Source organism: Halichoeres trimaculatus, unplaced genomic scaffold, assembly GCF_033239565.1.
Source record: "Halichoeres trimaculatus isolate MK-OKI-2021-1 unplaced genomic scaffold, fHalTri1.1 fHalTri1_scaffold_5, whole genome shotgun sequence".
Classification (NCBI taxonomy): Eukaryota; Metazoa; Chordata; class Actinopteri; order Labriformes; family Labridae; genus Halichoeres; species Halichoeres trimaculatus.
The window spans coordinates 24,187,696-24,205,055 of NW_027437183.1; the positions used below are offsets into that span (position 1 = coordinate 24,187,696).

General features: G+C 42.8%; 1 protein-coding gene across 3 annotated transcripts in view; it reads left to right on the forward strand.

Moving 5' to 3' along the window:
* Positions 1-17,360, forward strand: part of LOC141790211 (tetratricopeptide repeat protein 28-like) — a 211,785-nt gene that overhangs the window by 109,293 nt on the left and 85,132 nt on the right. For all 3 annotated transcript variants that reach the window (XM_074669915.1, XM_074669913.1, XM_074669916.1), the window contains one exon: positions 12,854-13,001. In XM_074669915.1, the coding sequence (XP_074526016.1) occupies positions 12,854-13,001 (148 nt within the window). The remainder of the gene's footprint in view (positions 1-12,853; positions 13,002-17,360) is intronic.

Sequence of the window (17,360 nt, forward strand, 5' to 3'; positions counted from 1 at the left end):
TTCTCTACCCTACTCACGATTTCACATCCAATTTTCCCATCACCCGGTGACGCCCAAACCCCTAAGACCCCGGCTACTGTGGGATCACTGGACTCCCCATGTGTTATAGTGTGTGTGTGTGTGTGTGTGTCTTCTTATTGATCATGGCTGAGTGTCTGGGGCTCCTGCTGCTGCTATCACTGCAGTGTGGAGGTTTGGGAGGAGGCACTGTGGTTCCCAGAAACTAGGGCTTCTGGGCAATGTGTATTTTTATGTGTGTGTCAACAGGACAGAGTGTTCACAACATGCTTTCATTGTGAGCTGTTCCTCCCAGATTTCATGTCTAAAACAAGCAGAACAATTTACACTCTCACAATGACTGTAATTACCTCCTTTTTCTGACAGTAAGATCACTGTCAAGCAGGAGGAAGGTAACAAGAAAATGCAGGAGGCATTAGCTGTAAGTATACTCCAGATCTCCTGAATCACTGTAATCTCAACAAAAGCAGAGCCTCTCGTGTGACAGAAATGTTTTTATCTCATACTGAGGAGGTGTGAACTACCTGCAGCAGAAGATGTAACTCCTTCATTTCACTCTGAGCAAAGTGAAAGTGAAAGTAGAATCCTTCTTTTCCCATTTCTACCTCCGTTTTCCACAGTTCCCCTTCACTGTGGCTCCCTGCTCAGTGGGTGTGGATAGGACTCTTATGATGGATTGCACTGCTGCTCCTCTCGAGTGCATGCATGTGAATAAATGGGTGCAGTGTGCACATGTTCCTCCCTTTTCTTCCCTCTTCCCTCTATCAGCCTGTATTTTTTTTCCTCGTTTCCCTAAAGTCCTCCTTGCCACCCTGCTCCATCCTTTTTTCACTTCAGCTGTGGCAGATATGTGGGCAGAAATGTATGCCGTGACACGCGTGTGTGCTTATTTTCACATATGGCTACTCACACGGACACACTCAGCAGAAACGCGTACCACTCAAGGCCCCGTTCCTCAGTGGCCACCATGATTAATTACTTTTAACAAAGCAAACAGGGTCCAGCTTGTCTGGATCAATCTTTTCCTCGTCTTGGTGCCGGGTTGCTGTCACAAGTAATTGCCAAACTCTGTGTAGTATGAAATGAGGGCCACTTTCACCTCTCTCTGCTCCTAAGCTAACCATAGTCTCAATTTTCTACGCTTGTGTGCTTGCTTTGCTGGCCCCCTGTGCTCCAACCATCCTCTCTGTTTCTTTCTTTTTCTCTATCTCCCATTTTTTCATTGTGCTGCAACCCCTTCCTCAGGATCTGTAGTGCTTTTTCACACATCTCTGAGGCTGGTGTCCATGTCTTAGCTTTTACTCAATCAATACCAGCGTTTTAGGAGCAAGTACACACTGGAAAATCCAAAACCATGCCTCTTGCCATCCAGGCATACTAATTGGCATCTCTCTGCCAGGCTGATCAAACACCATTAATCTATTTGTAGTATATATTTGTGTCTAAATGAGAAAATTAATACATCCCGTTACTACAGCCAGATGGGTGCGGTGAGCCCCATTGATTGTTGGCACCCACAGTATGACTCATAGCTCTGAGCAAGTGTTTTTTTTTGGCCTGCAGTGGTTGTATATGTGCTCGGATGTGAGTGTGCGTGTGTTTCCTGGCGGTGAATCACTTTTATGTTGAGAGATGTTGCCAGAAGAGTTTCAATTAACATATTTACTCTCTTTTTTTCTGAGCGTGGAAAGTGTCAACAGGTGGTAAGCCTGTTCACTTCCTGGTTTTACTGGACAGGCCAATCGAGTCACGCAGTGTGCACAGAGACAGATATCAAAGCCAGAGAAGTACTGCTAACGTGATTAGCGGGCGGACACAATTAATGATGCATGGTGATGGCCAAAGAACGCAGAGGGAACTTGCTGTTTAATGAGCTTACACAGACTGTGCAGATGTGTTACAGGACCACTCAGTATTATCAGAGGCAGACACCTCCTCTCTGTAGAACTCTGCCAATTAGCCCTCTTAGGGGAGTTGACTGTCAGGATTGCACTCTGAAAAAGTGAGTACTTGTTGCTTAAATGTAGCATTAGCAGCACTGTGCTTGTTAAAATTTGCAGTACCATGCATTTCTATTCCCCTGTGGTGGTGACATTTCCCATGAAAATGGTTCGACTGTTCAGCTCAACTACATCCGGGATTGACCGATAATTCTCAATAGGACAGCAAGCCTGAAATGACTCTCCTCATTAATAATGAAAAATCCACACTGGTTCAACCATAATCTTACTTTTTTTTCGGCTTCTAATATTTTCCCTGGCCCTGCTATGTGCTAGAGCATGTCATATATATGATAAGTAGAGGAGCCTGTCGGCGCGGGACTCATCACACACTTAAATTGGTGCAGCATGGACTTCATATTGCAGTGTGGCCGAGGGGGAATTAGTGGGTCTATATATAAACCCATGCCGCATGTGTTGTGAATTAAAGTGCATTTATCTGGTAATCGCTGGGGAAGATGGCTGCGTGCACCAGCATGGCAAAGCCCAGTATACTGATGCTGCTGCTGCCCTGGGAGATGAGAAGGAGAAACAGGTCACACACAATAAAGAGCCCTGGTCGCCTGAACGGCAGCAGGCATGTACAGAAATAACAAGAGGCCTCTCTGACCAAAGATGTATCAAAATGGTTTCTTCCTTTCCGATACAGATAGAGATAACAATACCTGAGTGTTAACAAATGCATAGTCTAGTTGTCTGTATCCTGCCTAAAACTAGGGATAGGTACCAAATTTGGTACTTCCATAGGTACTGACCGAATTCCGTCTGTATCACCGAGTACCAATTCACTATAATCAAACGGTACCATGTTTTGATACCTAAACATCCTTGTGACTGTGAGGAAGTGGAAGAGTAAGCAGTTTTCCATGCTGGACACAAACACAGCATTGCAAGTTTTTATGTTAAGAAATAAATGTGTTAAACTGAAAAACTTTCAGATTTTATTCCTAAACAAATTAATATTTATTGCCACATTAACACACACAAAAGTTCCAAAAATCGGTATCGTTGAGTACCAATACCGATTGCTAGGTACCATACCGTTTTAAATGTGAAAGGTAGCCATACCTACCTGAGACTAGTCTCCATACTCTGCATGAAACTGCTAATCCTGTAGGTGCATGACCAGAGTTTGATATGGAGAATACTCTGTGGTTTGTTATAGTGCGAGGGTTAGAGTCCTCTTCTTTTTGCTGGCGTTGGTTGTCTGCAGGTGAGCAGTCCACGTGAAGAGCACAATGAGCAGCAATCTGCCAGCACAGTTCTGAATCCCTGTGGCAGTCACTTAGCTTTAATGGATGTAAACAGAGTTCTGTACTCAATGCTGTACAGTCAACAATCTGTTTTGAAATCTTTTCTTTTCTTTTCTTTTTATTTTTTTATGCAAACCTCAGACGATCCCAGCCAGGCTATAAACAATAGGAATGCACATATAAAAATCTTGACCAGAGGTCCTTATTACTAATCCCTCGCTACATCTGAAACCAGAAAAGTTGTTCACTACTTCTTGGGGCTAAATCAATGTCAGACAGTTGCTGATGGGTTTCAAAATTGGCCTTGATGGCCGTGGACATGAACAGAAATAACGAGAGGACTCTGGGTATAGATGCCTTTTCTTCTTTTTCTCCCTTTTTCTTTTTAACTGATGATACTGGAGTTTTTTTTTAGCCTTTGATAGACAGCTTGAGAAATTGTTGGGAGAGAGCTGGGGATGACACGGACTACATAATGCCAGGATCATGAATCGATTCTATGACCGATGCATTGAGGTTGTAGCCTCCGTACATGAGCGCCTGCGCAACTAACTGAGCTCAACTGGCACACCAAACAAGACCTCCTTTTTTTGTCCCAGTGTCTAGTATCCTTCAGGTTCCAACATTAAGAAATTGATACTATGGTTCAAGGTTTTTGTTCATAATATACCTGTAACATGATTTTTAAGGAACAGTGATGATATGTTTTCTCCTGAGTCCAACCTGTTACAATTTCCTGGGTGCCGATCTGATTAAAATTGCAATACTTGGATATTTCTGATTTTTGCGATTTTTAGTTTGCTTCTTTAAAACCAGCCCATATGAAAAAGTTAAATAATGATGATGATGATGTCTACATACTATATCAGGAGCCATATAATCACATCAAATGTGATTTTTTATGATTTATTCAGGGGATCTGACATCTCAACTTTTTCCCAACCCAGCTTATAAACAAAGACTAAAATGAAGGATTCAAATTTGAAAAAGAAAAAAGAAAAAAAAGATTTTGAATAAAGATATAAAATTGTTAAAATATCCAGATGCTTCGATACGATTTTTCTCTCACCCCTATCGAGCACGGTAACAACTCTTCTCTCAGCCTCCTCCATCAGCTACCTTTTATCAATCTCCCTCTCTCCTCAGTATTTCCACCTCCTTGTTTTAAGGAAGGAGCTCACCATTGTCTTTTTACCCTGCCCTCTCCTATCTCCACTCCTCTCAGCCTTTTAGCGTCTTATCTGTGGTTCAGCTTGCCTTTACTCAATCATGTATGACTCCTTACTGGCAGAATCAAAAGCAGTGGGGCTCATGCCATGCTTTTCATTAGAGCCCTCCATAAAGGCTGACTGTGAGTCTTTTGAAGTGTTGCAGGACAGCTCTGGAGAAGCCACGCTGTCAGGCAGCCCCACTCCTGTTTGATGAAGCAACTTCCCACTAAGGCCAGAGCAACCTAATGAACCCAACACAAGTGCTGACACTGACAAGGAGCTGTTCCCACTGTGTGACAGTGTGAGGGAGGTAATGACTTGGTGGACTCTGTGTCTCCTTGGGATCTTCAAACTCAGCAAGCAATCATAACCATCCCCATAAAAAAACACCTCAGGCCCCGGAAACGCTTCTTCTGCTTGGCAGCTTATTTTTCACACCTCAGAAAACGCCAGTTTAAACAGATTCTGTTGTGCAAAGGCTCGGAAAGGATTTGCATTTTGTTCTACATCTGACTTTGTCAACGCATCATTTGGTGTTTCAGTATTTTAGATGTGAAGCTCAGAGAGTCCTGCTCTGTTGTTCAGAGAGGGTCAGCTGGACAGGACTCCCCATCCTAATGGCTTTTGGAGATGCCTGGTTCTCCATGTTGAGAACATGTGTTTCTGTGCCACTGTTTACCATGAGGAGGGTATTTTTCAGCCATGCTTGAGTTCACTGTCAAAGCCAATTAAGTAAGTACAAATGAAGATGGAGGATGTGGAGCCCAGGGCCAGGAGAGTACAGCACAAGGGCCAAGTATCCTCTTCTGTCGGCACTGTGGGGCTAAACACATCAGGGACACACATGGTTAGAGCTGCTTATTCAATTGGCATTGGCTTTGCATAATCAGTTCCCAGAAATTGCATTACAAAAAGTCAGTTTTGGTTCTGTTGTTAGCTCGTTGTAGCCTTTTTGAATAAGAAAACTCTTTGAATTGGTAAAAAGTTCAAACATGAAAATCTAATCAGTATTCAGGAGACAGCAGAGGCTTGCTAGATAACACTTTTGGCTGTAAAGTATCCGCCTTAGAGGTATTTTGTATTACAGCGTTTTATTGCCACCTCCGGTCTAGTCTGGATGGAAAGCACTTCTGCAGCCTAGAGTTTGCTCATTTTTTTCAGGTTCACCATCTGGCCTTGATTGATTAAAGCTCCTTTAAGTAATTAATGCCTATTTTAATTGAGAGTCCACCCCTGTGGCTGTGGGGTTGGTGTGCAAATGCTCAGCCAGAGCGAGCCAAGGATCTACTCGAGAGGGGCACGGAAATCTGTTTAGCACCCTGACCCTCTCAGCCTCACATCTCAAGACTCTCAAAATGCTAATAAGAATGCAAGTTTGCTCGCTGCATCCATGTGACAAATCAGGCTATAAATCACAGAGGAAGTGTTTGAGACGGTTTTTCTAACATAGGAATTAATGTGCTTGGAATGGCCCACAGGCATATTGCCATTTTATCTGCTGCTTTATCACTTTCCATGGGGATGTTTCCTTTGTGAAAACCGTCAGTTGTGGTAGACGTGCACGTAGCGGAAAGAAAATTGAATTGCTTTTGCCAAACAGTGTATTGTGACAGCATGTCACCGCACGACCTCACAGCTTGCCACTATTGTGCTGTTTCATCTGTTTGTGATAAACGAGCAATATCAGTTTTTCCCCTTCTGTTTCACTTTGTCTGTCAGAAAGGATGTACACCACACGACACCTCCCACATCTCAGAGCCCTGACCTTCTGCACTGAAGCTTCTCTTTGACTCTTGGTAATTGTTTATAGAAAATGCTAAAACAACCCCCCTCGTCTGATAATGGGAGACAGTGAATACAGAGAGCTCAGCATTGATTCCACATACCTGACTGTGACCTTTTCCGATCTGAAGTCCTGCGCTGGCTGCTGGTTTGATGTGAGCAGGCTAATCGATCGCTCGCAGCCATGAGAGTACTACAGTGCCTTTCACAATGAAGCATCTACAAGGCATCCTGGTTTGTACTGGGGTCTGACTGTTGCCACTCACTGAATAATGAAACATTTACCCTTTAATTGCTGGCTCCACAAAGAATGATCTGTTTAATTTGCTCTCATTAAAGCCATCTCATCTAATGGGCTAATTAAGGATGTGCCAGCAATCACCAGAGTCTACAACATCCTTAGGGAGGAATACATCAATGGATCATAAATATTTTACAGCGTCTACCTACACGCAGATTGTAAGGTGCCTCCATTTGACTTGCAAAAGTGCTTAACCTGCACCTTTCACAAGCCTTATTTTGGTCTGCATTAAATCACTGTAGCTTCAGACATGGTCGTTATTCACAAATCTGCAGAGTCAGCAAATTGGGTAAATCAAAAAAAGCAACATTTTTTTCATTGATCACCTGGATTACTGCAGAAATTTTTCAGTAAGTCGGTGTGAGGAAAAATGAGTGTGTCAGTGTTTTTTCTCTCTCCAACAAAAGGCATACACACACTTGATCGATGTAGGTCAGAGGTGCTTGCTGGTTTAGGGTTGGAGCTTATTAGATTTGGGAGATAGTAATAGACAGGCAGCTGTGTCATGATTCTGTCCCAGTGACCTGGGGGCCAAAGGTTCATGTTTGGCCCGAGGCTACCGAGTAAGCCCCCTCCACCTCTGAGAGGACCTATCTCTTTTAAGTCCTGAGAGAAAGAGTCTGTACCTAGAAGGAGAGGCAGGGAGAGGGGTGGAAACTCTCTTACTTGGCTTCAGGAATAGATTTAATTAAGTGCATTCTCTATTGTGCTCTGCTGTGGCTTCCAGCCTGTCAAGTTGAAGGGCAGAAGGCCCAAAGCAACAATCATTCTGTTTTACTTTTTTTTAAAGCTGCACTCCAAGCTCATTTGTCATGGCCGACAGTTATCCCTGGATATTAAATTAAGTGGTTGACATTTTGTGTACCCTGCGTATCAGCGGTGTCACCTTCAAAGTGTGGAGGCAAAGACTTCCAACGTTTGACCTCATGGATGGTCTGAAACCATAGCTGACACATGACATTTCTAGGTCACATTGGAAACCAGGCAACGACACATAAGAGCCAAGAAACAGGGCAAAGAAAGGCAGAAATCCCTTTGTTCCTGTCAAACCATTAGTGTTAATCTGATCCCAGCTTTCTGGCCTGTGTGGAAAGCTGATTTTAAGTAATACATGTTTGTTGAGGACAGATGGGTGGTTTTCTTGTGGATTTATTGATGTATTTTTCTCCAGTTTGTATTTATGTGTGTGTGTGCAGTGTATTTGCTGCCTGCTGTCCCTATTTGATGGTCTGATTTGGGTTCCATTATGTCGCCAGCGGGGGCTCAGTTCAGAGTCGACACATTGGCACCAGCCGCCCTGTGGGTGATCACAGAAACCATCTGCAGCAGGCATCTCCTAAACACGCCACAGCGGTGAAGGGTGTGGCACGGTCTAAGCGGGGCTTACATGGCTTCTATTGATTTCCACATCTAAGAGGATCTCTATTATTGCTGATCACCGATCAGTGCACAGCAAGCCTCACAAGGTCCAGGGCTGCTGCAGCTCAGCTGGAGAAGACCACTCTGTGAATACATTGTAGGTGAGGTGTTATGCTGTTTGTTGAAAGAGACATCATTTTGGTCGAGGTGTTATAACCCATGAGGTGAAGAACAGCTCCAGCTGTCAGTAGATTACCTGCCCATACCTGAGCCTTTATACTACACCTTCCTTAAAATCGCCCTGACAATTTGATTCCTTACTGAAATGACAGTTTCAGGTTTTTTGACTGGCATTTTGCCGCAGAGGCACAACATACACTACAGCACATGGTTCAATCTGTGGAAATAACAAACAGCTCAAGATCAGATGATGGGTATTGAAAACTGGTTCCTGTTAAAAATTGATAAGAAATGTTTCAATCCATCCACATCAGGAGCCTTCATTCTAAACTATTTCCTTATTGATTCTCTACATTACGCTGGACTTAAGGTCACTAGTCTGCCCCTGTTGCTATCTTAGCTTAGCAGATGAATAACAGTTTCCCAAGAAAACTCTGATTTAAGATTTTACTGAAGAACTTAACACACAAAGAAGTGTACATTACTCTCTGACACAATATTCCTATTCACTACATTCAACGTGTATTGAATAGGATCTCATAATGGCCCAAAAACCATATAGGAAAAATAGCACTAGCTTGATACTGACATATATGGGATGTGCGAGCAGTTAGGATACATCGATATGACTTCATTTTTACAACAGAATTTCAACTTTCATCACAAAAGCATATCACAGTTAGTCTTTTTAAATGATACTAAGAACGGTAAATGTCAAAATACTCACAGGCAAATGTTTCCCCAAAAGCATGGTAGAAGAACCTGCATGGCTGACTTCAGCAGAAATAAAGCTCAATGTTCCAAACAACTCAAAGCATTGTTATAACCACTTTAAGACACTAGATGGCCCATTTCAGTCAACAATATAAAACAGTACATCAACATCAGATGACGTGTGATTTTTGCTTTTTTTGATTTATTTACGGCCAAAGATATCCAGATCTGTTGACCAATTTCATATTTCTTTTATCATAAACTCAATAAAATGTTACAACCTGTGTGATTCTGGTCAAGTATGTCATCATACTGCTGTGTGGATGTGGGTTTAAATTCCCGACCCTGTGTTTTTGCTTTAGGTTTTAAGGTAGTGGCCATGTCAGGATCTGTAGGACAACAACACCGACTAGCTGACGTACTTGGGGACTTCTGAAGGGCTTCTTTTGAGCACAAATTTGAGTATTTTTTCAATATTGCCCTGTGACTATCAGATAGTAATTTTGATTGAAATACCCATCTCTCGTGTTTGGCACCCTGCCACACGCCAGATCCTTCTCCCGTTGGTCACTGTTTGCATCCATTGGCACTTCAAGTGATTTCTAGTGATTTTTTCCCTTAAGCCTGTTAGGCCCAGATCCTGAGTAAGGACAGACAAGTGCAAACACAAACGTGCTCCCAGGGGCTGACGACACCCCTGAGGTTACAGAGTACTGAAGAGCAGCCTAAGAGGGGGGCAAGGACGTAAAGAGGGCATTAATCTGCTAATAGAAAAAGAGCCTCTAACAGCTGCTCTAGGGCCAAACTCCCAATCTTAATCTTGTCAACTTTCAGTACAGCTGCTCCGACTGTGAGCCTTATTGTGAACAACAGAGCTGTCACTGACAGAAAGCTGTCCATGTTTCATTGTAAGTGTCTTGTTAGAGAAGAAAGAGCGTATGTGACTGGTGTGCATTAGCTTGTTGCTTGTGTGTATGTGTGCTGAGAGTTTTGGTTTCCCACAGTGTGTACCAGAGTGTATAACTTTTTTTTTTGCATCATTTCCCTCTTCCGCCTAAGCATAAAAAACATGAATATTTAAAACTACATCAAACAAGCATTCATGAAATATTAAAAAGTTCGAGAAACAAGAAAAGCTTTTATCCTCTCTCTTATCCGTATATGTTTTCCAGCCTCTCTCTTTCTCTCCCCCTCTTTTTTCCCAGCTCCCAAACACACACACACACACATTGACACACATGCGCAGTATTTCTCCCAGAATTTACCCACGGGTGAGAACGACAAAGCCTCCCGCTCAATCCACTATTCTGTAGTATCAGCAGATTGCTGCTTTAAATAGAGGAGGTAGATAGGCGGGAAGGTTCAATAATTTACCTCTGGAGTGAATTTCAAGCTCAACAGATTATTAGAGGTCCAGGTTTGTTGATGTCATGTTAAACAAGGTACCTGAACAGGTGTGTCACATTTCAGGAGGGCCTGTGCTCTGTGGGAACTTCAGCTTTGGAGGAGACCCTCTTTAACGTGCATCCTGTTTAGAGGGATGTTTTTGGCCTGGGAGATTAAGCACTTGTACCATTCTGCTGTGTGTGTAATGCTGTCTGTTGATGGGGCAAAGCTAATCTGCAGAGCCCTCTTTTTTCCCGTAATACTTTCTATTCCTCTGCTCTATCTCCCCCTCTTAATTTCTCTCTCTGTCTGGGTGAGAGCTAGAGGCTGTGCTAATCACTGTAGCAGCAGCTCTAAGCAGATGCTGCTGTGTTTTTAGAAAAGATCCTGTTAAGCGTGAATTAAGAAAATGTTGTGTAGGGGTAAAATCCTGCTCTCCCCTCTTCTGTAATGATTCATAGCAGCAACTTCACCAAACAGCTGGTGTCATTTCTACCACTGAGACCTCTTCTGAAACACTTGAGTGTTTCACCTCCTGTCATGTAAATTCATGTGGACTCTCTGTTTTATGAGCAGCACTGGTTGAATTGACTTGTTGGATTATGCAAAAGCTGAGGTTATATCTTTGGTGTCTGTCTTTGTGCAGCTACATGATGTGTTTTGAAAGCAGCGGGAGATTAATGCAAGAAAAAAAAAATCCTATAAGGCTGTACGGCTCATTGATTCTGTCATTTTTGCCGTGGCTCTTTCATTTACGCATTTATTCTCCTGCTTGTGTTTTGCAATATTTTAATGCACTCCCCGCGCAGTCTATTTTTCAATGTAGGGCAGAAGAGGGTGAAATAAAAGGATTAAAAGAGATAGCTTTTTTTGTGAAGGGAGCCTTATTTTATCAATCTTTGCTCTTGTCCTATTTCCTCAGCCAGGAGCCGCCGCTTTAAAAAAATGAAGGGGCGATCTTTGAGCGAGCAGTCATATTGTAGGCTAAATCTAATCAAAGGTAGAAGTGCTTTTAAATGTCCTTTGTTCCCCCTGGCGAACGTTCATGGGCCTCTCCACTCTCGCCAAAGCCTCCTGCCCAAACTCCACCGCCACAAGATGCAATTAATATTGAGCGGATACCCTGGCCTGCACTCCTCTCATATAATAACAGTGTTAGAACAAAGGTTAATGCTTTGAATCTAATCTCTGTCCTCGTCATTTTCTATGGAGTTGTGATGCAAGCGCAAGGAGGCCGAGACGTGGAGGGGGAGCAGCAGGTCTGAGGGGAGATTGGTAGTCAGTGGGGGCTCGGACGGAGGCAAAATTAATTACTGGTCTCTATAAATTCGATGTCATGTCTCATTTTCCCTAATCCTTCCCGCCTTTTTCACTTCCTCGCCGTGCTAACAGAGAAGCTTGGAAAGACTAATGAAAAGGCCTCTTAGATGCTAATGGCAAATTAGCCCTCGTGTCACATTTGGAAGCTGTGAGTGGAGTGACTGCTCAGTGTGGAGATGGACTGCTGCTGCCCCACACACGCACGCACACACAAACACAAGCACACAAAAACACCAAAGACGAAGAAGTAGTCTTGGACAGACATAATACTTATATTCCTGCTTTTGCAGCTGTAATTGTGCGTTTCTTACACACGAGTCCAGATATAACTTCTCGGAGAGACAGTTTGCTTTCTCTTGGGGGGGATTTAGCGGTTTGGATGATGAATAATGAGCTGGATCCACTTCCATCCCTCTTTTCTGCTGCTTTTAGTCTGGCCCAGAATCACATTTAACAACTCCCCAGGATTATTGTCTGATAAGTCACAAACATACTGAGTCACAAACTTGCTTGGATAAAACATCTCTTTTCTCTGGTGAGTCCAAACAGACATGCTGATGAATGAGAAAAAAAAGGAAAAAAAAAACATATTGTTGGGGCTTTGGATCCCAGCGTCTGCGTCTGTTTTAGTTTTTCAATCTGAGGAATGTTCCAAAATATTTTAGTCTCTTGCAGAAAGAAACAGTATGTCAGCAGCATGCAGTTTATGTCTCAGAGGAACAATGTGACTTGGATGACAAATGCAGTTAATTTTTTCGTCTGCTTGAAGAGCCAGTCACGTAACCAAAACACGACACAGCTACACATCTGATGTACGAAATATGGCAAAAACAGACTGCGGCCAGTTGTGTTATTGTTTTACGACTGCGCTCTGACAAAGGGAGTGCACAATCTGAAGTATTTTGGGGTTTCTTTCATTCAGCTACAGACTGACTTCATTCTCTCTCTCTCTCTCTCTCGTCTTTTTTTCTTGCTTATTTTCCAACACAGCCAAAAAGAAATCCCAGACCTCGACTTGTGCGTGGCTTACTCCCACAGCAAACAGAAGACAAAAATATTGAGCAGAAAAACAATAGTTGCTCCTGTGAAGGCAGGCAGCCAGACTGTAACATGTGCATTTATGTAAAACTTATAATCCAATTAACAAGTACAAAAAACCCAGTGATCACTCTATTATGGGAATACAATAGAGAGAGGTGCCATGTTCAGAGAACTGCTCATGTGGAAAAAATGCAAATGGCGTGAAATGAGTGTGTCTGCTGAAGTGTTTGTATAGAGCCTCACGCTGTGGCACTGATGACTCTGTCTCCCACCTTCCACCCTCTGCAGGCATACTTCCGACAGGGTGTTGCCCTTCAGTACCTTGGTCGCCATGCCGACGCACTGGCCGCCTTCGCCTCCGGGCTGGCCCAAGACCCCAAGAGCCTGCAGCTGCTGGTGGGCATGGTAGAAGCCGCCATGAAGTCGCCGTTACGAGGTAAGAGAAGTGTCCAAATACTCATGTAAACGTGTTGTGACAGGTTTGTCATCTGCCTCCATCACCATCTCCACGTTTTTCAGTCCTGTTACTGTTTGGACGCCTGTCTCAGAGATAATCCCCACACTCTGTCAGTCAGTAAGCATGTTCAGGTGACTTTGCTTGTCACACTTTTACCCACTCAGCAAACAGGCCATCTCTCCATCTGTCTGTCTTTCCATCTTTTCAACTGACTGTTGGTGTCAAACACGCACCTCTGGACTCGGAGGCCTGACGCCCGCAGCTTCAGCATATCTTATTGTTAGCCGGCATGATCTATCACACAGATAGCCTGTTATCTTAATGAGCATCCAACACTAATGCCATTGTTTGCGTCTGCCCCTGTTATAAGCCTTTTTTTCCAGAGCTGAGTGGATTTATAAGTTGTGCATTCAAGCCAAGATTGTTGCTAAAATGTGTTCTGGCCTGTTTTGCATTATAATCACTTGTGTCAGCCAACTGCAGTGACCCGATTGCCCATGAGTAATCAGTGAGAGACGGCCTAATGAGCCTCCAAACAAACCTGGCAGCACTTTTCCTTCACATGACCACTGCGGAGGATTTAATATTCTTCAGATCTAAATGGCAGCGACCTGCCAACACGGACTTAGTCATTCTGCAGTGTTGCTTTGTCATCATCCCTTTCAAGAAGGAGCTCAAACCTGAGCCTGTGAGAAAATTTGGCCTTGTTTTATAATCCAAAAATTCACTGAACTGTACAATGAGATCAGCTGCTCTGAGGGGCTTTGTTGGGTGAGGAATCAGCCCGTCTTTGATTGAATTCTGCTCTCCTCTGAATATTTGTGTGCAAACACAGGGGAGGGAGAAATATTGCAAAGAGACGAAAAAACAGGGAACCCATCTGAGCAAAATTGAGTGTATAAGCCTGTCAATGGAGCCAAAACTAAGAGGTTTTGGGTGTGAGCCCAGACCTGAGCATCATGGTCCAAAATGGTTCCTCTCAGTCGGGAAGAACCAAGAGTTAGCCCAAGCCATTTAATCCCTTAATTGTTTACCTTATTTCCCACAGTGCCAGGCAACCAGTGAAGAACCTAATCCGAGGTGTGTTGAGGAGAGGTAGCTAGGTCAAAGGATTAGGGGGCAATGATCCTCTCAGAGGGGCTGCTGGCACAGGGGGACGATAATCAATGTTACGCCAGCAAACAGGGAGGATAATCAGTGTTACTCAGCCTAAGTCCCCTGATAAGAGAAAGGTAGGGAAGTGCTTTCTTTTCTTCAAGGAGGAAGAGCTCTACGTTGATGCCAGGCGTGTTTATCTTCCTTATAGCGTGCTTATCCCAGGATTCAGCTTGTTGATTACCTCACCTGCCAATTTCATTTTCCCTCACGTATGTGAAAGGTTTAAAAAAATCACTTAAGCCCACTAATATGTCTCATCACACCACTAAAAACACGCCATACAAATAGTCATTGTTTCACATGAGTTTCTACTTTGCTTGTTTTGTTTTGTCAGAGCACTGTAATTACACTAAATATGTAATCCTGTTGTAATTACACTTAAATCTCTCATAGCAGCTCTGTACACACAACATTATTCCCAACTGCTGCCAAGATACCAGGAAAGAGCTGAACGTATCTCACTGTGATTGCAGCCTTCACTTATCTCAGTCATTTATCTTACCGCAGACATCTCGACACACTCTGGTGTTCACAGCTCTCCCTGAGCACCTTTATGATTATATTTTTGCCCCTGAGCAAAGAAATCCATCTGATGACATTCACACCAAAATAAGCAAATACATAAATTATGACAGAGGAAGACAAATAATGAGCCTGGGAGAACAATATCAAGGCATACGTCTTCAAGGATTCATTGTGTCGTGAATTCATCAAAGCTTGCACAGTTTCCGCTGTTAATTTAATATTATTTGCAATACTCCAATTCTAGGAGTGTGTCATTTACAATGCATCGCTCTCTCCTGACACAAACTCCCGCTCCTCCTTTCACAGATCAAGGTTTTTTCTCATTATACCAGAATCAAGCAGCTGTTGTGCTCTCATGTGACACGTACAGTATCTCCCACAACAAACGGCTCCCACAGTCTGTGCAGTTTCACCTCCTTTTTCCTACTGTATCTGCCTTTCTCTGTCTGCTGCTCCTGAATACTATGGCAGCAACTTTTTTTTTTCCCTCTCAAATAATGATTGTCCATCTGTGGCATTGGATGAGCTGTGGGAAATCATCCTCGCACAGCTTTATCTATGCGAGGCGCCTTTTTACGATGTATGTTCTCACATGGGTAATATTCTCGCCATTCATCCTGCTCCAGTTCACCCTCTCGTTCAGCTGATTGGGTCCGGAGAGAGTGCGAAGAGTCCATTAGCCGTTAATTATTGGATTGTTTTCCACACATGCCCACTCATAAGGGGGTTTTCACACAAAGTTCCCTCTAGATGAACCATTGAGAAGATGGATTCACAGAGTGGCAGTTATTGACCCAGGCTGGATCATTTGCCATTAAAAAGCTTGTCCTTTAACTGGAGGATTTGGAGTCTTGTTCATCGCCATCTGTCATGCTGAGAAGCCTTTGAGCAATGCTCTTTTGATTCTTAAACTGAAGGAATACCAGAGCGACAGCTCGGCCTGATGTCTGATTTCCCTGTGGACGACAAGTGAGGGGGTTAATATTCTGACTGAGTTCAATAAAGTATCATATTAGATTGTGTGTATGTATTTATGCTTTCATTATGAAATCCCTGAATAAATGCATAATTTATATAAAGTATACACACTCTTTGCCCCAAGAATAAATATCATCAAATATTGATGATATTAGACGTTTGGTGGACCTGCAGATCAAGCCTTTCCCTCTGTCCAAGACCAACACACAGCATTAAGATCAGTTCTGATGTCGAATCATGATGGGCTTTCTGGACATCAAGTGGACGTCTATGCAAGACTGAGTGAGCCCACTGCACAAAGACACGTTCTCAGGTCGTCCTTTCAACGTCATTTTTGGACGAGTAATTTTTGTCTTCTGAAACTTCCGACTGTTAGTCCAGATGACGTCTTTTTTCCAGTGTCTACTGAACGTCCATTTATGATGTCAGCAGAACCACTCCTCTGTGCAAAGAGACATAGAAAGGACGTCCTTTCAGCGCCATTTTTGGACATTTAAACATTAGTTTTGAAGAAAAGTAATATTCTTGTTTTCCATTTTTAAAATCCTAAACTGTAATCCTGTACTGGTTCATTTTCTTGTGACTTTGTTTGGCTCAGCAGCAGGTTTAAAGTGGAAATGCGTAACGTCTTTGTTTGCATTTACAGTTACCATCTGTTGCTAAAAATCAAGTAAGCTTTAGGAAAATGAACTGGAACAGTGTGCCACCTTCTGAAACTGGACTACAGTTGTGAAGAGAAACTAGAAAAATATAAAAACATTAAGTGTGCCTAAAATGGCCTTGGTGACAGCAGCAGCAACAAAAAGCTCAGTTGATAGGGACCTGGTTTTGTTACTGGAGGGACGCTAGTTCAAGGCCCGACATGGACAAAGATTTTGAATGTCTCTTTGTGGAGTGGGTTGCTCTTATACAGAGGTACCACGGACATCATGAATGGACATTTATTAGATTTTGAAAAAAGATGTCTGGAATCAGTCTGCACCTCCAGGAGACCAAAAGAAGATGTCCAAAAATGACTGTCAAAGGACGTCCTTTGAATGTCTCTTTGCTTGTAGGGAAAAGTACCTTTTTTGGTTTTAGTTTATGAAGAAAGGAGCGCTATTAGAAACATTGCCAAGCCAGTCATTTTTTAGAGAAACGGATAATTTTTGAATTTTAATATTCAATGATGATTAATCATGTTTTTGCCCATGTCTTTTTAAAATCTCATTGTTTTGCATTTTACAACAGTTTTGAGTCCATAGTAATGATATAAAGCAAGTTTTCACTGTTAAGCAAATCCTGCATCACAACACTACTGTGATCTGAAACCTTGAATCCAGAAGAAGCACGTCCTTAGTGTTGACTGGCCTGCAGTTAGTCATCGCATGTTTGGCAAGTTGTAGTTGACATCTGTGGTTTTATTTAACGAACCAGTCTGAAGTGATTCACTCACTTTAAAATAGTATTTTCCCTTTGTCTAATTTATTTGAATAAAGATGTTTCTTAAAACTGACTTGTGCGCTGAGTCCTCTCATAGTTCCAAAGCCCCATGGTGTCATTATTTCCTATCATGGCCGTAGTAAGAAGCAGGAAGACATTGCAGTAACTTGACTATAGTGTGTTGAAAGGGACAAAATACCATGGATAAAAAAAAATGCCTCAATGTCATCAGAATTTGCTTTTAATTGAAAAGTA